The sequence below is a fragment of the Carlito syrichta genome, unplaced genomic scaffold, assembly GCF_000164805.1.
Source record: "Carlito syrichta isolate Samal-C Ts95f unplaced genomic scaffold, Tarsius_syrichta-2.0.1 Scaffold304454, whole genome shotgun sequence".
In the NCBI taxonomy this organism is placed as follows: domain Eukaryota; kingdom Metazoa; phylum Chordata; class Mammalia; order Primates; family Tarsiidae; genus Carlito; species Carlito syrichta.
The window spans coordinates 271,657-298,420 of NW_007248550.1; the positions used below are offsets into that span (position 1 = coordinate 271,657).

Consider the following 26,764-nt stretch of genomic DNA (forward strand, 5'->3'; position numbering starts at 1 on the left):
GTCTCATCCGCTCAACCTCCTTCCCTACTCCCATCCCAGCCAAACAAGGAAGCTTGTCACAAAGGTTTTCAGCCACTCCTATAGGAAATGGAAGAGTTAATAAATAATATCTCATGCTTGTCAAGTTTATAACCCACCTATGTGTTCATAACCCTCTCTGTTGTATGCCTCCTGAACACATGCATACAGTATCAGCAGCGTCTTAAATATTAAAGTGAGAGCTTTGTCAGGCTAGGACTCTTTCTCCTTAGCTTCCTCAGATCCTCCTAGGATAATATGTCTCTTGGAAGAGTGCTAAAAGGCTCTTTCAAAGGAAGAGTTATGCCTGGAAGAGTATGAAGAGTCTTACTCCACAAAGTAGACATGCCTTGTCAAACTCCAAGTCTGTACCTTAACTGACTTCTGATTTGGAACAGTTAATTATCCTTTCTAAGCCTCAATTCATTTATCTGTAAAATGCGGGGATATAATGTTGTTTGGTTGATGTAAATATATTTTTAAATACGTGAAAAAAGCACCCGTTATACATGACATTAATAGTAAATATTAGTTGGACACAGTGGTTCATGCCTGTAATCCCAGCACTTTGGGAGACTGAGGCAAGAGGATTGCCTCAGCCCAGGGTTCAAGACCAACCTGGGCAACTTGACGAGACCTCATCCCTACAATAAATCCAAAAATTAGCCAGGTGTGGTGGTACATACCTGTAGTTCCAGCTACTTGAAAGGCTGAGGCAGAAGGATCACTTGAGCCCAGTAGGTCGAAGCTGCAGTGGCCATGAGCTTGCCGCTGCATTCCAGCATGGGCGACAGAGTGAGACTCCGATTCAAGGGAAAAAAAATAGTAAATATTAGTTTCCTTTCTAATGACTCTTATAAGAAATGAAAGTAATTTTTCTTTTAGTCCTTTCCTGATTCTTGCTAGTTTAATAGTTTCTGACTCAGGCAAATATTTTTCCCCCTACTTTCCACCATCCTACCCTAAGTCTGTATAACAAAATGATTTAAGAATTAGGCCATCTCAGCCATCCAAATATAGGCCCTTTCCTTCCCTGCTAACTTTATTGATGAATAAGTAATTCCTCCCACCTTTTCTTTCTACTTCAGATCAGAGATGGTCAACTGTCTCCATAAATTGTCCTAGAACTAATATAAGGAGGAATAGGCAAGGCAGAAAGCTTCATGTTTAGAGTTAGGGCTGTGGCATGGATACAAGTCAAGATACCATAACGGCCTTTGTTCCTCATTCCCATAGATATTAGGAACATATATGACATTATTTCTGTATACTTACTTTCCAGTTAGAAAATTGTACACATTCCTCTTCACTCTCTCCCTCACACCACCATACCCTGAAGATGTAGATATTCTGTGACAGTAAGTAAGCCAATGTGAGCTTACTTGTTGTGAGGACGTTTAAGAGCAGTATTCCTGTATTACAGAAAACTCACAAATCTTTGCAGAGTGTTGCTTTATATCTACTATTTATCGAGAAGAATAAACACTTCCAGATCAGAACATCATATATCACAATGGTGGGAAATGGCCTGGCAGATTTCCCCAGCCTGCTTACTTCAGCGATTGTTCAGCCAGAAATAAGACTGGTTTGTTAGAATGATAGTTTTTAGGGTACTTTTTGCACCTGAACTTCACAACTTCATAGGAGGATAGAGTTCCCATTTTTTAAATTGAGACACTCTCAGGTTGACACTAAGTGTCCCTGGTGTCCATTATCAACTAAGCTTTGGCTAATCAAGTATCATTCTGATACAGAGGGCCACGGTGTTTGTTAGGAACCAAATCAGTAATGAAAGCATCTACAAGATCAAGACTCTACCTGGTTTTTTTTTAATGTTGTACACCAGAGATATGGTTGTGAGCAAGATATAGTTCCTAAAAGAGCTCATCCTCCATCTGAAGAGATTAAGAAATGAAAGGTCAATTAAATACAATTTGATAAATGCTACAAAGAGGGAAATGTGCTATAGAAACACATTTAGAGGGACACTTAACTGAGCCTGAGGAAGAAAAAGGAAGATCATGGAAGAATTCATGAAGAAGAAGATATTTAAGCCTATACTTAAAAACTCAAATAGAAGTTAGTCCTATAGGGGGATTCAGACAGAGACAAACCTGTGTGGATGCTTAGATGTGACACAGCACATTTGGGTACTACAGGTCCAGAGTATAAAGGGTGTTCAAATATCAAAGGTGTTCAAGGAAGATGATGAAGAGCCTAGAAAGCCATGTTAGAGTTGAGACTTTATCTGAGAGCAGTGTAGATCTATAAAAGGGTTTTAAGGGGGAAGTGACATGGTCATATTTGCATTTTAGAAAGGTCAGTCTGGCTGCAGGGTGGAGAATGGATCGGAGGCAGATTTGACAAGAGACATAGAGACCACATCAGCCTGAACAAGGGTAGGAGTAACAGGGAGGAAGTTTGAGGTGTTGAATTGACAGTGTCTATGGAATGATAGATGGGTATTTCTAATAAGCAGTTATATATATTCCGATCTGGAGTCAGCAAGGCAAATCTGGAGAGTTGTCAACACGTAGTTGATAACTGAAGTCATGGGACTAGCTGCAGTCACTCAGAGAGTTTATAGGTTGAGGAGAAGATGGAGGGTAGAACCAGTGGAGCAGACACTTCATGTGTGTCCTGAACAGAGGAGACAGTGAAGGAGCCCGAGCCAGACAGCAAGGAAGAAAGCTAAGCAAGAGATGTTGGAAACGTCCCATGTTATAAAAAGGTAAGATAACACCTGGAAAGTGCCACATGACTGCAACAATCAGGAAATTGATAAGCAGTCTCAGTGGGGTAGTGGTTGTGAGAATCAGACTAGAGAAAGAGTTGAGGACACAGAGATAGGAGTATGTGGGCAGCCACTTTCAGGAAGCGTGACCAGTAGTTTAAACTTGCTCTTCCTTTTCTAATATTCCCCTTCCTGTGACTTTTGTAAATAACAGGTCTCCAATGTCTATTTCATTCCTATTGAATCTCTCTTCTTTCCTGCTATTGATTTCTCTCTAAAGTAAAATAAGTCCTTGTCTTTCTTTCCCCTAGGCAGTTTCTGACATTATCCAGAGATCTTGTTTTACTTTTCCAGGTTACACACAAGCTTCCTCATCACCATGTGCCTCATTTTCTTTCTGGCCCGCTCACTTAATGTTACTTAGTCATCTTTGCCTTTTACTTTCAAGCACACTATGTGAGAAATAAACATAGTGTCTACTGCCTGAAAGAGCTTGGGCTTAGAGTGTAGATGAGAAGACCACTCTTATGCAGTGGGTGTGTTGTGAACTCTTAAAATCATCTCATGAAGAAGCACCAGTGAACATGATATAAATTAAGGGTATAGGTGAGGAATGAAAAAAACAGGATAAATGGAATAAATTTGGATGAATAATTGATCCCAGTTTCTAGAACTCTCTGGGATAGAGCCTGTGAGATACAACATCAGCATAGAGGCTGATTTAAATGTTTGCACAATCCAAACTATTCCAGAATCCAAGTACCAGTAATGATCGGGCACAAAGGACATTTATGACAGAGTGGCTTTGTCTGCCTTAGAGCTAAGTAAGAATGTACTCTGATCCTTGTGGGATTTTTGTTGGTTTGGGTTTTTTGGGTTTTTTTTTTGTACTTGCAGTGCCCTTGAGGCCAATCGACTCATGCTTTGGGTATGTACTCCCTCCCGGTAGTTACCTATTATTATTGGAATATAAAGTGTTCATGGCAAATAAGACTAATATTATCATTTTAATGTAGTACTCATAGTTCATATATACTTTAAAAAATTAGAAATTCCTGTGAATTGATGATAACAATGATTAACTTCTTATTGGTCCGGATGACCCATCATTGTTGACATTTGGATACTAACTTCATATCCATTTTGTTAACAGAATGAGTCATCTGTAGCCAAGTGCTTACACTAGCCTTTACTGTCACCCTAGCTTCCCAAGTTCTCTCTCAGTTTCTGTCATGGGTTTTGTGTCTGTCATGCCAGTCTCTGCTTATTTCTTGAAAGTATTTTTGTAAGGTTTAAGAGGATGCTCGTGTTACAGGTGTGCTTGTCTCAAAATTGAACCGTCCTAGAGATGATTGATGGAATGGTTAAGAGTGATGTGTGTAGGTGACTGGTTAGTGCATGACAATGAATTACTTAAGAGTTTGGCTATTGGTTATTGTAGTTTCCAGGCCAGACTCTTGAGAATCTTTAATGCTTTTTATCTTTTGGGTCTAGAAAACAAGTGTTCAAACCTGAATGTGTTTGCCATTGCCATGTCTTTAGAAAGTGAAAAATCAGTTCATTATCTAAAAATTTCATTTGCTATCACAGTATACCGGGAATTATGTCCTTGGTGCAAAATCATCTTTATTCTTTGGATCACCTGAGAGAGAAATTTGTTCCAGCTGCCTATAAGGTTTCTTAAAAGTTCAATCAGAAAGGGAAGTTTTGCAATGTTTGAAGGATAGGGTAGCATCAGGGGCAAGCCTGGGCCAGGCAGAAGGAAGCCACTGAAGATTCAAGCTCCCAGACTGTGATGATGGTGGTCAGGTTGGGGCTGATTTTGGAATATCTTAGTGCCTGAAGCAGGCTGGTCCCTGGCCATGTTCCCCATAGCCCTTTTTACTTTCCTGTGTGCTTAGGGCATTTTTATTTGCTTTTGTGAAACTGCTGGTTCTTTGCACTTTCACAGGTTTAAAAGGCTATCTGAATCCTCTCTCATCATTCTCAAAAACAATGGAAAATGCTTAAAAGAAAAACAGTGAACTCGGCTTTGAAGCATAATGTTCCCTTGGGAGAATGATGATCACACCCAAGTTTTCATTAGTCATAATTTAGATGAATGACCTAGTCCAGCAGGGGAATGTGGCCATTATGTAATGGATATTTAGGGCATAATCATAATTTTTTTAAATTATAAATTCAGCTGGGCACAGTGGTGTATGCCTGTAGTCCTAGCCACTTCAGAGTCTGAAGTGGGAGGATCACTTGAGCCTAGGAGTTTTAACCTAGCCTAAGCAACATGGTGAAGCCCCTGTCCTAAAATATAGATATAGTCATAAAAAGCCACTTCAGCTGGAAACACACCTGGTCTCTGGGGTTTGGGACTTCTAGGCAGTGCTCTGAAGAAAGGATTCTGTTTAGAAAGACACAATTCTCGTTTAAATGCCTAACAGAAATTAGTTTGTTCCTGATGAAATTTTTTGTCCTCATCTGAGAAGCTGATACAGTGGTTTGTGGCTTCTTTCCATTCAAGTGTGAGACAGGTTCGGGACTCAGATGTCTTTCCCCGTGTGCCACGAAGGTCCCTAAGCAATGCCTTTCTCTCCCTATCTCTTTCCCCCCCACCCTCCCTGCCTCCTATCCTTGCTTTCCTCTCATTTTTGTCTCCCCCCTTCCTTTTCTTCCTCCCCTGCCCTCCCTTCTCTTCCCTTCCTTCCTTCTTTTTCTCCCTTCCTTCCTTTCAGTAAATATTATACACACACCAATCATATGTGAGCTATAGAGGGAAACATACAAACTATGTACTAGGCCTCAGAACAGAATGGAATTGGGGTGGGTGATGACAGACTCAACAACATGGTCACAAACGATGATCCAGGTGCAGCCTTTAATGGAATGTGAGCAAAGCCTGGATCTGAGAGGAAAGCATAAGCAGCCTACTACCAGTAACAGTCATGGCCATTATGTCACTTAGAAAAATGGAGACAGTGTGGCGGAATGGGTGTGGAGAATTTTTTTTTTTTCCTGCTTAAAAAACCTTTGCTACTTCATAAGTTTCTTCAGCTATTGAGTCAAGGAATTGAATAATCTTTTGCAAGGACTGATGGTGGTTATCTGCTTTATCTCACTGTCTTCTTATGCAGCTAGCTGCGTAAGCATTAAATAGATCCTAACTTCCTGATTCACTTGTCAGATTTATCCTAGAAAATTTCCTGGGCCTCACCGAAGCCTGAGGTCTTATTGAGAAAGAATTCCGAGTCCTACTATGCCTCTAAGTGCCTGTCTCTAAATAGACTAAGGAGAGAGTTTCAGTGCTAACAAAGAAGTCCCGCGACAGGCCAATACCTCCACATCATTATACTATGAAGGACATGCACTGTATACATGTTAGCTGATCAAATGTATATTAAAATCTTAAATCCAGGTCAAGCATGGTGGCTCATGTCTATAATCCAGCACTTTGGGAAGCCGAGGCAGGAGGATCACTTGAGGCTAGGAGTTGAAGACCAGCCTGGGCAACACAGCCTGACCTCCATCTCTGCAATGTTTTTTTTTAATCAACTAGATGTGGTGGTACATACCTGTAATCCCAGCCACTCAGGAGGCTAAGGTGGGATGGTCACCTGAGCCCAAGAGTTCAAGGTTGCAGTGAGCAATAATTGTGCCACTGCACTCCAGCCCGGGCACCATAGTGAGACCCTGGCTCCCCCCACCCAATGGATCTTTTGATTTCACTTCTCCTATTCTCTCTTAATTCTTTTTCTACAGTAGTATAGGATATATTTTTCTAACTGTAACATAGTTTATATGATGTGAGAAAATTAGATTAAATGTACTCCAGGCTCCTTTCAACTTTGAAATCCTGTGAATAAATTATTTTCAAATATATTCTTAGTTAAGTAATGGGTCAAAACATATTTTCATTTGACCTGCTCTTGCTCCTAGTTCCCAGATTTGTGGAAACATCGCATTTTCTGTGCTCCCTCTTGAAACAAGGACAAAGCTGAATGATTTTTAGAAAGATACCTAACCAGACATACTTAGAATTTTTAAAAATATATATTCATTAGAGTGTGAAAAATACTTATAAGGCCAGTTTTAAAATCAAGAGTTAAAAGACAATTTAGGACCCAGTTTAATTTAGTTACAGGCATTTTTATTAATATCCTCATAGCTTCAAGCAAGAATGTGGTCTTGGTTCTTCTGTGTTCTCTCAGTGGATATCAAGACCATTTCAACTTTGTTTCAAATTTTTTTAAGTGTATGTAGCAATTTTACCTCTTTAAGGAGTCTTAACGTAAATAGTACTTGAAAACCAGAATCCTGAATATATTTTCAATTGATATTGATAAACTATAATTGAGATTTGGTCACTTTCCAAATTGTCCTTTATATCACCTGAAAGTACATTTTCAGACTTGATGCCAATTAATTGTACATATGTGGGTGATTTTCCTGTTAGTGTGTTATGATTCAGCTTCACAAGAGTTTTAATTAACAAGCTTCTGATAAAAAAGGAAAGCTTTTTATTTCATGCTTTAAATGAATTTAAAATAAATAGCATTGTCAAATCACATTCTTGATGCTTTTTAGAAGGAGTGCTCTAATGAACCATATTACATAAAAAGATGTAGATTGCAGAGAACACAAGGGAGAGTAGCATGTTTTTAGTCACCATTTTCATCCTTCATTTGTTTGGGAAAATAGATAGTAATTAGATGTCATGAGCATTTTCTTTTCTTATAGAAAATGTCTTGATTGGATTTATCTTGCTCTCTGTTTTACATTTACTTTGCACAGCAAATAGTCCTAGATTTGAAATGATTTGATTACAATAATTTATCCCTTATTTCTTCCTTTCCAAGATCACTATTTAAACACCATCTTCTACTTTAAATAGTGAAAAATAAAGATGTCAGAATGAACTTCATAGGATAAAGTCGTTTATTCTTATCCAGATGTCAACCCTAGTGTTTCTACTCTACCTGGGTTTAGCACATTTTTTGTGGACTTGGAGCTTCGTTTTCTAGTAGGAATTCAGAACGCTGAAAATATTTTAAGGTTTGTATTTATCCTTTTTTTAAAAAAAATGGCAAAATGGCATTATCAATGAGAAAAGTGGAAGCTTCTTAGACTTAAAATTCCTTGGCTTCAGTCTAGCCTAATTAAGTAGATCCAGTCTTCCATTGCTGCCCTTGTAGTGTTTTCCTTCCAATATAAGGCAAACTGACAGTGTATCTTAGAGTTAGGATATTGGGTTGGATTAGAGTCCTCTTTAAAAACAATGGTACAATTCTCCCAGGGTGACAATTACTGTTAGCTTTTACTTAGGTATGTAATAAATGTTACATTTTAAAGTTTGTGTAGAGCAGTCTATGAATTTCATACTTTAAACATGGTTTTAAATGAAAATATCAGCAGAGAGAATATGTCCAAGAATATTTATAGTGGCTACAAGGGTGAAGGTCCAAGTCATCTAGTAGTAATAGCTTCCAACTGGTCTTGTGTTTTTATTCATATTTTACCTCTTTTTGTAAAAGGCAAAATACAAACCTTAAGGTATTTTCAGCATTTTGATTTCCTACTAGAAAATGAAGCTCCAAGACCACAACTTGGCACTTAAAGCAGTTTGTTAGACATCATGATATAGGTGGGAGTTGAAACTATAAGAGTAGTTGTAACCATCCCAAGGGACACTTATGGAATGATAAAGGAAGAAAGCCAATGGTGGCATGAATATTTGAAGGGCAGACTGAAGAGGAGATAGCAAAGTAATGATGAGAGAGGAAGGAGAGAAACTAGGAGAACATTATAACAAAAAAACCAAGGAAGGATTTAAAAAATCAAAGCCATGTAAAAGAATTATAGACTGACACAGGCTGCAGCTGCAGCTGAAGCCCATAAATCTGTGATAGCACTAGTCTGCCCAACTGTGTTGATTACCTCTGTCGGCAGTTATCTGCTGAAGCAAATGGTTATATAGGGAGAGTAGGATTTTTTAGTTTCAGACTGAATGCATGAGAAAATTAAGGTATAGCCTAGCAAATATTACTGAATTCTAATATTAAGGGGAATGCCATTGTTATTCCTAAGAGAAAAGGCAAGGGGGGAAAGAAAACAGACTGTCATTGGACTTCTATTAAACTGAAAGCTAGAAGACTGTAGAATAACACCTGCAGACTGTAAGTGAAACAATGAAAAGGATCACAGCCATGAGTTCTGTGTCCACCTCTAAACCTTTCAAAGAAAATTAAAGATATTTGAGAATAAGAATAAGAGTATATCACCTACCCGAAGAAAATACTTGAGAGAATGGAAAATAGCAAAGGAATGAGGAGAGAGGGGTCAAAATGGAAAAAAGAAAAAAGCAGGTAAACAAGGAAACATGGATGCAATTAACTAATAGAATAAGAGGAGAGACTTAGGGAATGTATAATCCAAGTGCAAAATAAGGTATCTTGAGACAGAAAATGCATGATACATTCTTGCTAATTTTAAAGTTGTAAAACAAAACATAATAAACTATTTCAGCAAAATTTAGGGTTAATGGGGAAGGGGAAGGAAGGAAATGAAAATAGTTTAAAAGTCTTATGTTGCTGATGTGGGTGAGGAGTAGAAAAATAGAACATTTTCATGAGACAAAGAGATTCTTTTAGGTTTTCATCTTATATGATTAAGCACTAAATAGGATAAAGAAAATTTTAAAGTAATAAACAACAAATAGTTATAAGGAAGATAATAGTTACAAACCTAGATGCACCAAACGACATAGCAATTAAGCTATTAAAAATGCGAGAACTTAAAATACAACATAGGGTAAAACGTCAATATACTTGTCTCAAAGGGATAAACTGGTGGGAAAAGTAATGTAAAGACAGAGGAATTGAATCAATAAACTTGAATATTAATATACACTTATCCCTTGAAGAATAAACTTTTTTGGTATGGTTATAAAACATTATCAAACATGCATTTGGTCACAAGAAAAACTGTAACAAATTTTGGGGGAAAATATAATTTACAGACCACATTCTCTGTTCATAAGCCAATAACATAATAAATATATAATGATAAGTAACTCAAACTTTACCTTAAATTTAAGAAATACATTTTTGATGCCACTGAGATCAAAGAAGAGACCAAAAATTAAAACTACAAACTATCTAGAAATAAATGAGAAAAATATTTTTATTCCCTAACTCTGTTACTCAGTTTTACCCATACTCAGGAAAAAATTATGACCTTAAATTCATCCTTAAAGAAGAAATATGAAAAACAAAATAACTAAGTAATCATCTTAAGAAATTTAAACAACAGAAAGTTAACAAAAAAGAAACTAGGAAAGAAGACTTAGGTAACAGTTCAAATCATGGACATAGAACTTTTTTTTTTTAAGGTGTAGGTAAATTTATAACCTATTCTCTGTACAGACTCAAATATCAGGTGTGTTAGGATTAAAATGTATGGCAATGGAAATCGCATATAAATTCCCTGACAAGAAGCCGGGCTCGGTGGCTCAGCCTGTAATCCCGCGCCTTTGGGAGGCTGGGGTGAGTGGATTGCCTGAGCCCGCGGGTTCGAGACCCGCCTGGGCAGTGAGACCTCATCTCTACAATAAATCAAAAAATCAGCTGGGCGTGGTAGCGCATGCCTGTAATTCTGGCTACTGGGAAGGCTGAGGCGGAAGGATCGCCGGAGCCCAGCAGGTCGAGGCTGCGGTGGCCGGGAGCATTCACTGCACTCCAGTCTGGGCGACAGAGTGAGACTCCAACTCAAACAAACAAGCAAAAAATTTCCTGACAGGAATTTTGGCCCTGGTCCTTTCTCCCCGTTCCCATTATTTATCCACCTTACATCCCTACCTGGAACCTAAGTGGTTACATTGGATGGAAAGCTAGACATACAAGGTCCTTTTATAGCATAATCATAAAGCTGAAGAGGATTTTGTAGTCATATTACCTCTAGTTGAAATTTCTATTCTAATAAAAATTCCCTTGGAAGATGTGTGAATCTTTGGAATGTCAAATCACTGAAAAAAATTTCATTTAAAAAGGACAAGAAAAACCTCAAAACGTAACTAGATTATAGTTTTATGAATCATTGGGAGTAATAGAGGAACAGATACATGTAACTATTATTTAATTTTTAAATTTTCTTTATTCATTATACCTTTCTAATAAACCGTCACTGTCAACAGCAGTTATTAACCTCTGAGACTGAATAAAGTAAGACTTGTTACGTTCCCAAAGTAGAAATTGCATTATTTAATACTACAAATTTGGGTAATCTTTATATTACTACTGGTATTAACTTTGTGTTTTAGAGGGAAAACCTTTGCCTCTCAGCACTGTTACATCGAGGATCAACAGCCTGCTGTTTATTTTTAGCTCAGTTTGAATCGATGGCAATAGAACATTTGCATTGCTTTATTTGTAGAGGGGATGTGTGGAAGGAAAAGGGGAGGTATGGCAGATTGTAATGTTTTTCTGAAAATTTGTAAAACCAGACTATGATAAGAGAACAAACTATGTCTTTCCTTAAGTTCTTATCATTGATTAGAAGGTAGTGTGTATGTATGTATATGTGTGTTTTTTCTTTACAGAAGAAATGCAAGCTTATTATAACTTTTTTTTTTTGAGTCAAGGTTTCATTTTATCACCCAGACTAGAGTGCAGTGGCACAATCACAGCTTACTGTAGTCTCAACCTCCTGGGCTCAGAAAATCCTTCTGCCTCACCTTCCTGAGTACCTGGGTCTATAGGCACACCACCATGCGCAGTTTCTTTCTTTCTTTTTTTTTTTTTACTTTTTTTTTGAGTTGGAGTCTCACTCTGTCACCCAGACTGGAGTGCAGTGGCCACTCCCAGCCACCGCAGCCTCGACCTGCTGGGCTCCAGCGGTCCTTCTGCCTCAGCCTTCCAAGTAGCTGGAACTACAGGCGCGCGCTACCACGCCCAGCTAATTTTTTTTTTTTTTAATTTATTGTAGAGATGAGGTCTCGCTGCCCAGGCAGGTCTCGAACCCGCGGGCTCAGGCAATCCACTCATCTTAGCCTCCCAAAGGCGCGGGATTACAGGCTGAGCCACCAAGCCCGGCCCTTTTTTTTTTTTTTGAGAGGCAGGGTCTTGCTATGTTGCCCAAGCTGGTCTCTAAACTTCTGGGATTACAAGTGTGAGCCACCATACCTGACCTCCGTATCTTGTTTTTGAAAAAATATGGGAAGGGGAAAGAAGGGCCTTAACTCTAAAAGACATTTTATAGCAGAAAAAAGAGTTTACAGCATATGGAGTATAAAGGTAGTATATTTACATTGGTTTTCAGCCTTTTTTATTCCGGTGAACCCAAGAACTACTAGAAATAATGAAATCAAACTTGTGTTAAATTCTAATTATTAATATCGTTCTACTAGTTTTGATTTTTTTAAGTTATGTTTGAAGAAATGCCATTCAGAAGAACCTTTATAAACTCTCTAAATTGTGTAGCTGATGCCCAAAGATAAAATTGCGTATGTATGGGACACCTTCCATTTAATACAATTTTATCTACTTTTCAAGTTTATGATAACAGAGCTAAACTTTCTCCTGATTATTCCATTGATTTTCTTCTTTTCTTTAGGCAGAAGAGCTAGTCATCAATTATTTTACTGTTCACTTTTCTTTTAATAATATTAGACTAAAAAGAAAGTAACAGGAACAGGTAGCATCTTTAGAGCAAAGAACACATGGGGCTTTGTTTTCATCATCCGTTTAATTGTGTTGATGAATATCTGCAGGCTTTTGCTTTTATCCACTTAATCCTGAAAGCAGATCACACTAACTGTTAGATCAAGCCTTGTTTCGAATTCCTATAAAATGTGTGTAATAGATATTTCTGTCTTTGTTCCCTCTTAGCTTTTAAACTTAACTATGATATATCATCTTTTTAAAAAATGGTACATATATTCTCATTATCAGCAAATTTTTCAAACAACATGATGTTCTGTGACATTAATAAGATTGCAAAGAGCTTTTACTCGCTATTCATTTCACTTTTTTAATGTACTTTCATGAATTTTCTAAAAACTTTATTTTTAGTTTTAAGTTTTAGAAAGAAAATTGATAATGATATCTGATCATGGTTTTGTCTGTTTCCCTTGTATCCATCTACAGGATGAATATAAGCCAGAAAAGGCCCTGTCTGAAGAGGACTTGAAGAACGCTGTGAGTGTGCACCACGCACTGGCATCCAAGGCCACAGACTACGAGAAGAAGCCAAATGTGTTCAAACTTAAAACTGCAGACTGGAGGGTCTTGCTTTTTCAAACCCAGTATGTTGTGTTGGTTTTGCCTTTATCTGATTGTGTTTTTTAGTTCAGTCAGCACACTTTATACCAAGGAGTAGACTCAAGCTCTGCAGGGGAAATGTTTTTTAGTTGGAGGCAGTCTGAACTGGTTCCATTAGAGACAACTGCCTGAGAAGACTAGGACAAAGCATAGAAACCCTGGGTCTAAGGTTTTTGTCTGTTATAAAGTAGCCCTGTGACTTTAGCATTTCTAGAACTCAGTATTCTCATCAATAAAATGCAAGGGTTTATTAGACAAGTTCTATCACAAGATAAGTAAAATAGACCTGGATTTAAATCTCCATTTTCCCAGCTCTTTCTTCCAGCATGTAATTTAACCTCTTTGAATCTCAGCTTGTTACCAGTGTAGGTAGTAAGTTTATCTTATAGGGTTTGGTGAGGATTAAAAAGTGTATACAGTACCTCACACAGTACCTACCCAGCCATAGGAACTGTTCAATAAATGTAAATTTCCATTTTATTCTTTTGTTTCCCTTTCCTTCTGAGCTCTAATAGTCCATGAGTGTATACTTGAAGAAAAAGATAAAATCTTGTGAGCAAGGAAATGGGATGGATTGCCAGTATAATGAGGGGTCCAATAACAGACTTCAGATTAGAAGTGGAACTTTCCACATGGAGAATTCTGGGCCTGTGAAGTGAAAACTCAGAACTGAGCCTCTAGATTAGGAATTTCAGTAGGGGTCACACATTGCATCAGTTTTTGTGTCAGATAGTATTAATCATTCAGGGCTTGAGTTTGACTTCAGAATGACCCTCAGCATAGCATTGTCAGCTGACCCCAGTTGACATTGGAATTAAAATTTGACATTGAAGTAGTGAACACAAGTCTCTGCATGCTTGCTGACCAGTGCAATATAATATCAAGAGAAATGAGAATAAAAGCAGATATTCTGAAAATTTTGGGATATTGAATTTTCAAAGGTATAAAATTGCTGTCAGTAGGTGGGGAGGAAGTGGTAAGGAAACAAATTCCACAGGGTTTTTTGATTATTGGAATAGGATAATTAATACCATTATCATAGCTAGATGTATAATCAGTCACAGCAATTAGACGTAAAGTATCTTTCAAATTATTCTGTTTCCTAATTTTTTAATCTAAAATACCAGATATAATAGCCAAGGATATCTAATTACTTCAGATAGAATTGATGCAGAAGGTGGGCCAAGATGGCTCACACCTATAATCCCAGCACTTTGGGAAGCCAAGATGGCAGGATTTCTTGAACCCAGAAGTTTAAGACCAGCCTGGGCAACAGAGAGAGACCACATCTGTACAAAACAAACTTAAAAATAAAAATCCAGACTTGGTATTACATGCCTATAGTCCCAGCTACTTGGGAGGCTGAGGGCAGGAAGATTGCCTGAGCCCAGGAGTTTAAGGCTGTGCTGAGCTACAATCATGCCATTACAATCCTGCCTGGACAAGAGAATGAGGACCCCCCCCCAAAAAAAAAAATGGAAACAGAAATCAGTCAACTGAAATAATGGAGCCAGAGAGATCAGCCTAGAGAGACATTTGTGCAGTGAGTTGACATCTACTGTACTGAGTGTCAGGTTCTCAGGTTAGTGTGGTTTCTCTCAGAGCAATAGGTAAAGGAATTTAGATTTAGCTGGCCTTTTTTTTCTTCACTTTTTGTTTATAGATCATATGCATGGTAGATAATCTATCCTGGTTCTTGACCATTTCGACCATCATTTATGAACTCAAATATTTGTTAAGTGCTGTCTGTTTGAAGCTTTCTGGATATAATGACACATAAATTAAAAATATGATTATCACTTCAGATTATTTCCTCCTCCTCTCAGGTGGATTTTTTTAAACAGTCTTATTGAGGTATATTTTATATACCATAAAACTTCACCAGTTTTAAATGCACCATTTCAATGGTTTTTTTGTTTGTTTGTTTATTTTTAGCATATTTACAGAATGGTGCAGCCATCACCAGAATCTAGTTTATAACACTTTTATCACCCCAAAGAGGTCGCTGGGCCCATTTTACAGTCACTCCCATTTTCTCCACCAAACCCCAGACATACCCTAATCTATTATTTGTCTCTATAGCACTGTTGCCTCTTCTGGACATTTCATATAAACAGAATTAACATTATATAGTCTTTTGTGTCTGGCTTCTTTTACTTAGCATAAACGTTTGGGGGTTCATCCAAGTTGTAGCATGTATCACTACTCCATACCCTTATTGCTGAATACTGTTTGATCGTATAGATTTATCACATTATGTTTATCCATTTACTAGATGATGAAAAGTTGGATTATTTCCCCTTTTTTGATACTTAGGAATAATGATGCTATGAACATTGACATGCAAATCTTTGTGTAGCTATATGTTTTTATTTCTCAGGTACCTACTTAGATAAAGTAGAATTGCTAGGTTGTGTGATAAATTTATAGTTAACTTTTGAAGAAACTGTCAAGCTGTTTTCCAAAGTATATATATTATTTTACATTCCCTGTATCAATATACGCTTCAGTTAGATTTTAAAATTAGATAATGTGATTAAAAGAGATGAGTTAATTTTATAACTAATTTTTGACCTAGCCTAGTGTCAGAAAGAGTAGGAGTTTTATACATGTTTATTGTCAAGTGATTTTTCTTTATTTCTTCCTATGTCCTAGAGAGATTGTCACAGTCTTACATTATGACGATTGTAGGAGCCAATACCTTTCACCCCCATGGTGATCATTGTTCTGAATGTTAATATCCAGTGAAGTTTTGTCAGGGCTTAGTTGCACCAACAGGAGTAATTTATTTGTATGTGCCATTTTAAATCAGTAATGAAAAATGGGAAAAGTGTGGGACATTTAGATATAGAAGTATCCTGTTATAAATATGTCTGTTTCTCACAGGAGTCCAGAGGAAATGCAAGGGTGGATAAACAAAATTAATTGTGTCGCAGCTGTATTTTCTGCCCCACCATTTCCAGCAGCCATTGGCTCACAGAAGAAGTTCAGCCGACCACTTCTGCCTGCCACTACAACAAAATTGTCTCAGGTGAGTCATTATGACAGAGCTTTGACCTTGGAAAAAAGTACTTCGTAAAATAATCTCATTAATAATTGTATTTGATTAGTACTTCATATTTGGGGGCAACTGAGAGGTCTTTCCCTGTAAGGGCATTATTGTAAAAAAAAAAAGGGTCAAAAATTTAGTATATTAGGTTTTTGTCTTCATCTAGGAAGCTAATACAGAGTTGTGGTTAATTAGTAGGACATATTCTTTGATTTCATTTCTAAAATGTATACTAGTTTACTACTTAATTAGTCATATTTTCCTGGTTCTTTTTTTTTTTTTTTTTTCCAACAACTCATGACTTTTAAATGACTGGCTAATGCTAGGGAAATATCCTGGCTTGGTAGCAAGTTTTTCATTTATTTATTCATTCATTAGTTCATTTTATTGAGCATTTATTACATCCCAGACTGTATTTGATGCTAAGAATTTAAAAATATTTTCAGGGATCCAGTGCTAACAGTATAATGGGGAAGGGTCTTTGCCCTTCAGGGTGGAGCTGAATGGAACATAGGAGTTTCCAAGCTAATCAAGATAAAGTGCACAGAACTCTGTTCCAGATATATTTACATACATTTTCTTTCTATTATCAGGTTAATCTTGCTAAAAACAATGTTTCATGTCCTTCTCTACTTAAAACTGTTCTAAGTACACTGCCTAAAAAACCATGTTTGCTGATTTTAAACCTGTCTGCAGTACCCTCACTGTCATTGACAAGTTGAAGATTTGGGGAGGTACTCTGCTGACTTTGTGAATACCTTATTGCTGCAACAGTAGAAATAGCTTTATCTGACTATGATCAACCAGATCTTGGTATCAACTAGCTCCTCTACACATCTCTGGTATCATAATAATCAATGATACATTTATTTAATAAGTGTGTATTGTGTGCCTGCTATACAGCAGAGACTATTTTAGGCCCTGAAGATAGGCAGATGAAACCCAGATTGTCTCTTGAAGGAGTGACAAATATTAATATAAATAAGCAAGTAACTATAATACAATTTGTTAGAAGTACAGGAAGGGTAAATGCAGGGTGCCATGGGGGTTCAAGGAAGGGACACCTAGCCTGGCCTTGGGGGTAGAAGAGGAAATGTGATATCTAATATGAAGCTTAAAGGATGAGAGGTGAGGAATAAGATAACAGAATGTTCCTGCAGAGTAATAAAGGCCCAGAGGAGAGAGCACTGGGATGCAGGAACCACACACAAGTTATTAAATATGACCTGAGCACAGTGTTCAGAAAAAGCAAAAACTGTACCTGTGTGGAGGTAAGCAAAGGCCAAATCATGAAAAGCCTTGTTTGTCATGTGTAGATTTTGGATGCTTCAGTGGTTCCCAGTATCCTTAGGATAACAGTTTTAAGCAGGAGAGTAATGTGATCAAATTTGTACTTTAAAAATTATTCTCATTACAATGTGAGGAACATATTAGAAGATACCACTAGAAGCAGAAAGACCCATTCTAAAGGAACTTTGGGTCGTTCAGAGGAGAAGTAACTAAGTTGTGGAAGAAATAGATAAAAGTGGAAATACTTGCAAGATCTGGAAAGTATGGAATGGTCAGTTCTAGTGGCTCTTGGAAGTGGAGGAAAAGGGGCTGTCATCATGGCTTGGACAGCTGGGGACTGTGGTGCCTGGCCTGGCTTCTGGAGCCTCGCCTCACTGGCTCTTTGTTTTCCCTGTCTTGCTTATTCTCAGGTCTTTCCTGGATCCTTTTCTTCTGTCTCTAAATGTCCCATTACCCAGGGCTCAGAAGCAGACTAAGACACTTGAGAAACAACTTTTTAAAAAGTTACTTAGGTAAAAACAAAAAGGGAAAATGTTATGCCAAGAAAAGGAGGAAAAGGCCAGGTAAAATTTAGACAAAATATCTGTCATATTTAGTGACTGGGAGTTCATTGGGTATATTTCTGTAAGCTGTACAAGAAGCATGGCACCAGCATGTGCTTCTGGTAAAGGTCACAGGAGACTGCCAATCATAGGGGAAGGGGAATGCAGACATGTCACATGGGCAGGGAGAAGGGAGGTGGGGAAGGCACCAGGCAAGAATCTTTTTAACAACCTCATTACTGCTCTCATTACTGATGGGAGGGCACGAAGCCATTCATGAGGGATCCACCCCCATGGCCCGGACACCACCCACTAGGCCTTTCCTCCTCCAACATTGGGGATCACATTTCACCATGAAATCTGTAGGGCACAAACATACAAACTATAGCTTTGGATAGTCACCTCTGCAAAAGCAGTTTCAGTGGAGTGATGGGAACAGAAACCACATTGGTCCTTTTTGTTGAGGGGATGGAAGGTAGTAAGGAAGTGGAAGAAGGGAAAGTACACAAGTCTTGCCATAGATTATAAAGAATGTTAAGAGCAGGGAAAAGAAGAGACATGGTTTCCAGAAAGATTCTTTTGTTCAGTTTTTTAAGACTCTAAGAGAAAGGGAATACTCTTATTGATAACCAGAAAATATGTTGGCTGATATCTCCATCTACCCAACTAAAATATGAACTCATAAAGCAAATGCATTTCTCTACTTTAGATGTGGGGGCTTAACATGAACCATATGGCACATAAAGAGTATGTCACATAAAAGGTAAACCACATTACTTAAGGTAAAGAGAGAAAAATCTGAATAACTAGAAGCAAAAAAAACTTCAAAAATTCAGTTTTGTGCTATTAATTTTACTCTAGACACTCTGATTATTATTTTTCAATAGTAGGATCTTTCTCACGTCACTTCTATAAAAGATGCAGAGGAAAAGGTGAGTTGAACTAGAGAGGAACGCTAATAAGCCTGCCATTGATGGAAGATTTATGTAGCTTAGAGAGACATGGGATTTTTTCCTTGGTCTTTCCTCACTGTAGAATCTACAATTCTGTTTACTTTCTGCTTTGAAAAATGACAGCTGTCCTATTTATGTATGGGCTATATACTAGTAGGTCGCCAACACATGAAAATGAATGTGTTCATCTATTTGTGTGTTTTAACCAGAACAGCAAGCAAGCACCTTTATCAAGGCAGACTCTTATTTTAAATAAATGTCTTACACTGGAACCAAAAATAGAATGCGTAATTTTTTAAAAATGTATTTCTTCATTTTGTACATAAATCCAGAGAGATGAAAAAATGCATGTAGTATGATCAAAGTGATGGATTTAAGACTGTAACTAAGAAATTAATAATCAAAAAGAGGCATCCTCCAGTTTCTCATAAGACCAAATGACCATGCTGTTTCAGAAATTTAACTTCTTTGGAAAGGAATGAGATGATTCCCCCCCTCCTGCCAACAACCCCCACCCACCTCTCTGGCCCCAATTAAATCACTGAGCCTTTGTGGGCCTTAGTTTTACATCAGAAAATGAGATGGTTCTAGAATTTTTTAACATTTTTTATGTTATCAACTCTGTCATTTATTTGTCTGGGTCCTAATGTTAGTTTCTAAAAATAAAGATTTTTTACCTTTGTGGAACAAATATGAAAATTAAGCATTTATTAAAGAATAGGCTATCAAAACAGACAGAAGAATTACTTTGCACACAATCTGGTGTGTTGGTATGGGGTAGCCTCTAAGTCATAGTGCATCTCCAGTAAATCCTGGAATACGTGTCTAGAGGCCCCCATGATGTCTCCAGTACCCCTAGACAAGTTCTCATTTCTTAGCTCAGGCATACTCAACCTTGACACTATTAACATTTTGTCCTGGATAATTGCTTGTTTTGGGCGGCTGTGAATTGTAGGATGTTTACCAGTATCCACAGCAGCCTCAACCCACTAGATGCCAATAGCATCCTACCTTCCCCATAGTTATAACAACCAAAAATGTCTCCAGACGTTGCCAAATGTCCTCTGAGGTCAAAATTTACCCCACTCCTGCTGAAAACTGTGCAGTTAGCCAAGTGGTACAGAATCTCTGAAACCAACCATCTTTCCTTTCTCCATACCCTGCAGCCTGGCCTTGACTCCCTTCAATGCCAGGATCTCTTGGATAATTTCAATTTATATAATACCTAAATATATGTTGAACAATGTGAGTGCCCTGCTGGGGAAAAATGATAAAACGGTGTTAGAAAAAATTTAAAATGTTCAATTAAAAGATTGTTTGGTAGTTTGTAAGACACATTATTTATCACCCTGTCATTTGTGGGCTTTTCTTTAATTTATTCTTGTCTTCTATGCAAAACACATTAGCCTTAATTATTAAAATTGATCATTGCCAGGGCAGCTTAGTTCTTTCTGAACAGCTATGCTGTGTAGGAAGAGTCGCCTTCTTTCTTTGTTTTTTATGGCAGCATTGCCAGAGCACATTTTTCTGCTGTTGGGGGTGGAAAGATTAGTTTGCAAGTTTAGGTTTTGTTTCTCCTTCTGGTGTAGCTCTCCAAACATAGAACTGCATGGCTGGCCCCCTTCAGGATCTGTTCAGGACCTTTCTTTTTGCTCACCAAGGCAGTCATTTTCAGACTCTAATGTGTTCAAGAATTATCCAGGACTTGCATAAAATGCACATTTTCTGTTCCCCCAACCCCAGGTTGTTCAGGTCCAGGCTAGGTTCCAGGAACACTTATGTTTACAGTATGTACCAGGTGACTGACTGGCAAGAGGTACAGATCACACTTAGGCAACCTATACTATAACAGTCTGCCTCCCTTAGTCTTTCCTTACTGCTCTGGAGACTTGAACCCCGTGAAGGGAAGCCACCATTTCCTGATGTCTAGGCCTGTGTTCTTTGAATTCTAGCCATTATCTTATAAAAGTTTGAAAAGATAATAGATAATCGCTGAATATTAAATACTATTTGGGGCCAGCCATATCATGGGCACTGATCAGAAACAAGGAAAGTCCTGTGCTTCCTTCTCACAGTGAAGTCACCCCCACCCCTCATTTATACTGTGGCTTGGCCACAGGGCAATAGTGCTAAGGGCCAGGTGGGCCAGGCAGTGTTAGAAATTGAGATTCCAGGGGAGGAGGGCGTTCTATAGTTGCCTCTCTCACCACCCAGAATCATGTGCTTCCACTTGCCCGATTCTACACTTTGTCACTTTTACCTCTAAACTTTCTTGCACATTCTACCCACAATCCACACTCTGACTTCACACCTTTGTCATCTTCTACTACTGGTCTCATGGCATTTTTTATCACTCACCTGATTAATACTAAATATTTGAGCACTTTTTAAAAAATAAACAAAACATGTCCTACTGTTAACCCCATGAGTAAATATTAATAAACCATAACATCTCATAGTGCTTAGATTTTTTTTAAAAAATTTTAAATGTTTCCAAATGCCTAAGAAATCTTTTAGAACTCATAAATGAGTTCAACACAGTTAGAGGATACAAGGGATTTGGTGTGGTATGTGAGTTCTATCTCAATATTGATTTTTTAAATTCTCCCATTGGATCATTTTGCCTGGGGTACACATGCCTTACTTTGGAAAACTCTGGCCTAAACTATTTCTGTAACCACTCAAGATGTCTCTTCCTCTAATTGTGTCTCCTTCCAATTCATCCTTTACAATTCTGGGTAAGATATGACTCTAATTATGTCACTTACCTTTACTGGTTCATTTTTTCCAATAAGATGCAGTTCAGACTCCTTGGCATAGTCTTAGATAGTGCCCATACTTTTCCAGAATAGATAGATTTCTTATTCATTTCTCCTACTTCTGTGTTTAACATGCATTAAGTACTCAAAACAATTAAATCATGTGGAAGTTATTTTGCTTAAGCTCGTTAAGCACTACTCTCAAAAATGAAATCTTTTGGATGATGCTTTCAGCAATAGCCCCTCTCAGACTGACTTAAAGGCAGATATTCTTTATTCTAAATTCTGTATGGCTTGGGTTTCATAAGGCTCAGCGTTGAGCAGTTCTATTTGTAAGTTGCACTGCAGATTCCTGGAAATGTTATTAGTCTCTTTTTTTTCTTATATTAATATTTTTATTTTGATATAGTGGGGTACAGTTAAGGGTTAGGTATACAAATATGCTTCATTCAGGCATCCTTGTTGATAAAGGGGTGTCTCCCTGTCCCCAGACAGATATTGACTACCGTTAATCCCACCTCCCTTCCCCTCACCCCCATAGTTTCCCACCACTGTCAGTCCTTTTTTTATAGTATTACGGTGGATGTTCAAGGTCCGCTGTATGAGTGAGATCTTTGTTTCTGTGAGAGGTCACTCAGTATTATTGACTCTAGTTCCATCTGGGTTGCTGTGAAGTTCATGATTTTGTTCTTTTTTATGGCTGCGTAGTATTCCATCGTGTATATGTACCACATTTTTTAAATCCAGTCCTCTTTTGATGGACAGTATGGTTGATTCCCGGTTCTTGCTATTGTGAACAATGCTGCGATAAACATACATGTGCAGGTATCTTTTTTATAGAGTGATTTGAGTTCTTCAGGGTATATTCCCAGTAGGGGGATTGTGGGGTCATATGGGAGGTTGATATTTAGAGCTTTTAGGAATTGCCACACTGTTTTCCACAGAGGTTGCACCAATTTGCGCTCCCACCAACAGTGTAGGAGTGTTCCCTTTTCACCACACCCTCTCCAGCAACTGTTATTTTTTGAGTTATTGATAATTGCCATTCTTACTCTCTTATTAGTCTCTTAATCAGGGGTTCCCAACCCCCAGGTCACGGACCATGGCCACAAGCAGGAGGTGAGCAGGGGGCAAGCAGAGCTCCATCTGCTGTCAGATCATTGATGGCATTCGATTCTCATAGGAGCACGAGCCCTGTTGTGAACTGTGCATGCAAGGGATCTAGATTGTGTGCTCCTTATGTGAATCTAATGCCTGATGATCTGAGGTGGAGCTGAGGCTGTGATGCTAGTGCTGGGGAGTGGCAGCAAATACTGATTAGCATACAGTAGCACGGAGGTTTGATTGCTGTACCTCCACTCCATATGGAAGAACTGTCTTCTGAAACTGGTCTCTGATGCCAAAAAGGTTGGGGACCATTGCTCTAAAATCATTTGTCTCCCTCCTTTCTCATCTATCTGAGCCCTCCCCTCTTTACCTTCACTTAAGAAAAAAATCCATTTGTTCAGGTCCTGTTTACTGAGGGACCTATGTATCAGGTACTATATTAAGTAATAAGGGTATTATAAAAACAGGGAAGACAATGGTCGTGTCTCTCTGCTTCTGGGCGCTTAAGATGTTTGTTAATGTTAGGCAGGTAATGAATAGGAATTGAAAACTGCCACATACTGTCTCTCTGCTTAGCTAGACACTGGAGGAGTTAGGAGAAGGGAAAAAAAATGACCTTTCTTTGCCTTTCAAGAGCTTGTAATCCCCGAAGGAAATAAAATTCAAGCACAAAGTCAGAATACATTTTGTACAAATCATGTGGTATAGACATTTCAGTGCTGTGGTGATGCAGAGGAGGAAGAGACCATGAGATCTGGAGTAACACTGGTTTTGAGTGGAATTTGGAGTAAGACGAGGAGCTCCAAGAACAACCTGCACATTTGAGAGCTGTGGAAGAGGCGGCCGTTAGCACAGATGGAGTTTATCAAGAGCTTTGAAAGCTGAGTTCAGCATTGACACGTTGAGGAGTAGAATGTTTTGAAGCTCATGTTGTTAGCAGCTCCTTGGATTTAAGAAGGCTGTTTCGAGGTGTTTATGGCAGAAGTTGGGAGCATGATGCCACTCTGTCCTTGCCTCTGTGGCCTGGAACAATTTTTTATAAATAAACCCCAATTGGGGGGAGTCCCTCTCATATAACCACAACAATTTTTTTTTGCACATTGAATGGCAGCATTTCTTTGCCTAGTTTCTTCATAAAAATCTAGCCTAAATGACTAACCCTTTATGCTGCTATAGAAATGGGTTTCTAAAACATAGCTTAGTAACAAGCCCTGATATTGGGAAGAAAATGACAAATATATGCTATGCCTATTGTCATTCTGGCCAATATTCCTCATTAAAATAAGTAGGAATTGGGATTTATTCCATACAAAAGGCATTGAATATTCGAGACTGGGAAGATTAAATCTAAAGCTTTTGGAAGAAGCAAACATCTAAAAGTATTTGCAGAGACCCAAATTTCAAAAATTACAGAATTTGTACATTTACCATGTTATCTAAAATCTTATTTTAAATAAAAGTATTTGGATTCTAACCATTTTATTAACCAACCAAAAAAGCAAATAATTTTATTAACATGTACTACAAGTAACTCTACTGCTACAAATCTATTTTTAAAAGGAAAACAACTCAGTAAAAAACTGGGTCCTGTATTTCAGCAGCAGTTTACAGAAGAGGAATCCCAGTAAACTTATAAAAAAATTCTCATCATCATTCATATTCAGGGAAATGTAAATTTAAATCATAATGGTTTATCATTTCATACCCATGAAATTAGCAAAAATTTACAAGTGTAATAACATCAAATTTTGACAAGGATATAAAATAATGGGAACTTTCAGACCTGCTGTGGAAATGTAAACACATATAAATTATCGGGAAAATAATGTCATCTTAAAGATGTGTATATTCCAAAGCCCAGAAATTCTACTTTTTGCTGATACACAATAGAAAATTTCTTGTTCATATTCACTAGGAAACGTGTATGAGAATGTTCATTGCAACCTCATTATAACAAGGGGAAAATATCCCAAAACAGGAAACCTGTACACAACATAAGTATCTGTCAACAAAATTATAGTGTGGCCCACAGTGGGACTCTATGCAATTATTTAAAGGCAAGAACTAGAGCAAATTAGTGGATTAATCTTAAAAATAAGCTGAGTGAAAAAAGAACAAGTTACAAAGGTAAGCATTTTTGAAAATTTTTATTTTAAAGATGTGGGGTACATTTCAGTGTTAGGTGTACAAATAGTCATTGTACAGGTAAAGTTTGGGCCTCACTTTGGTCCCCACTTCACTGTTTACGAAAGTAAGCCTCTAAGTAGTTATATAAAGTATAAAACATAGAGAACATACTTCTGTATTTTTATGATTGTATAACTTTTTATAGGAATAACACTGAAAAGGAATGAAATGAGTACATATGTTCAGAGAGTTTCAATTCATTTATAATATTTTATTTCTTAAACTGGACATTAGATACATAGGTGTTTTTAATTTATCATTCATTATAACTTTTTGTATATCTGAAACATTTTATTTAAAAAGAAGAAAAATATATTGTGTTATTTTTTGAAGTGGTTTTGGTCACTAAACATTTTTTATCAAACATTCTGTTAAGTAATTTACAGGTTGCAGTAAGTAGACAACGGAAAACAAGTTTGAAAGAAATAAAAACTATTGCTATAGGCCATCTTAGCTCAGACTACCTTAATAAAATACTATGGTTGGGATAGCTTAAGCAGCAGACACTTATTTTTTTCACAGTTTTACAGGCTTTGATGTCCAAGTTCAGTGCGACAGCAGAATCTGTGTTTAATGGGGGCTTTCCTCTTGAGCTGCAGATGGCCACCTGCTTGCTGTGCCCTCGTATGGCATTTCCTTGGTACATGCACACAGAGAGATCAAGCTCTCTGGTGTTTCTTCTTAAAAGGAAACTAATCCCATTGGATCAAGGCCCCACCCTTATGACTGCACTTAACTAATTACTTCCTTAGAGGTCACATTTTCAAGTACAGCTAACATTAGTGATTTGGGCTTCAACATGGATTTGAGAGACATATTTATTAAGGTAGTCTGAGCTAAGATGGCCTATAGCAATAGTTTTTATTTCTTTCAAAGTTGTCTTCCATTGTCTACTTACTGCAATCTGTAAATTACTTAACAGAATGTTTGATAAAAAATGTTTAGTGACATTCAGTCCATAACACAGTCTGAAGTTTCTTTGGGGGAAATAATAGATGAATTAGAGGTTGTAAATAAAACTACCTGAAGCATTTTTCATTGACTTTTAGTGTTATCTGTGTATAAATGATAAGTTTAAAGATGTAAACACCTTTTAAAACCTCAAAATAGATTGCCCCTGTCCCCCATACTTTCCTGGGACTTCTCTGAATGTCTTTTTTTGTTTTGTTATAGTTGGTGTATAAAAATGAATCTTATTATCTTCAGTTCACTCTACATCTTCCCGTTACCTCTCTCGTTCATTTTTCTATTCATTCATGCACTCTGCTTTTTACTTTTCATCGTTTTCTTCTATTTTGATGGTTTTAGACTTGGAATTTTTTTCCCCTTGTTTGACTTTAAGATGATGTATGTAACTCATAATTTCTGGATTTTTAAAAAAATTTATAATGATGTTATGTAATCTTAATTTATTATCCATAAGTTCATTTTATATTTATTTCCCTTATTCTATGTGAAAATTTTTATTTTATTTTATTTGTAGTGATAAGGTCCCACTATGTTGCCCAGGCTGGTCTCGAACTCCTGTGCTCAAGCAGTCCTCCTACCTTGGCCTCCCAATGTGCAGGGATTTAGAGGCGCGAGCCACTCCACCCAGCAAATTGTTATATTCTTAAATCATATTGGTGTTATACAAAATATATTTATTACCTAATTTAATCAGTTCTTTTTTATTTGCTTTCATCCATTTATCTTACTGTACACGTGAAATTTATACTTAAGATTTTGGATAATTTGCATGTGAATGTGGAACAGTAAGTAGTCATACAATTTCAGGAGCACAAGAGAATTCCAATGTCTTTGTTTCAAGAATGTTTTTAA

At 37.5% G+C, this 26,764-nt stretch overlaps 1 protein-coding gene across 1 annotated transcript in view; it reads left to right on the forward strand.

The window, feature by feature from the left end:
• The window catches only part of LOC103262333 (PH and SEC7 domain-containing protein 3), a 268,506-nt gene that overhangs the window by 209,711 nt on the left and 32,031 nt on the right, over positions 1–26,764 (forward strand). The window contains exons 10-11 of the mRNA XM_008059950.2: positions 12,883–13,040; positions 15,943–16,087. Of these exons, the coding sequence (XP_008058141.1) occupies positions 12,883–13,040; positions 15,943–16,087 (303 nt within the window). The remainder of the gene's footprint in view (positions 1–12,882; positions 13,041–15,942; positions 16,088–26,764) is intronic.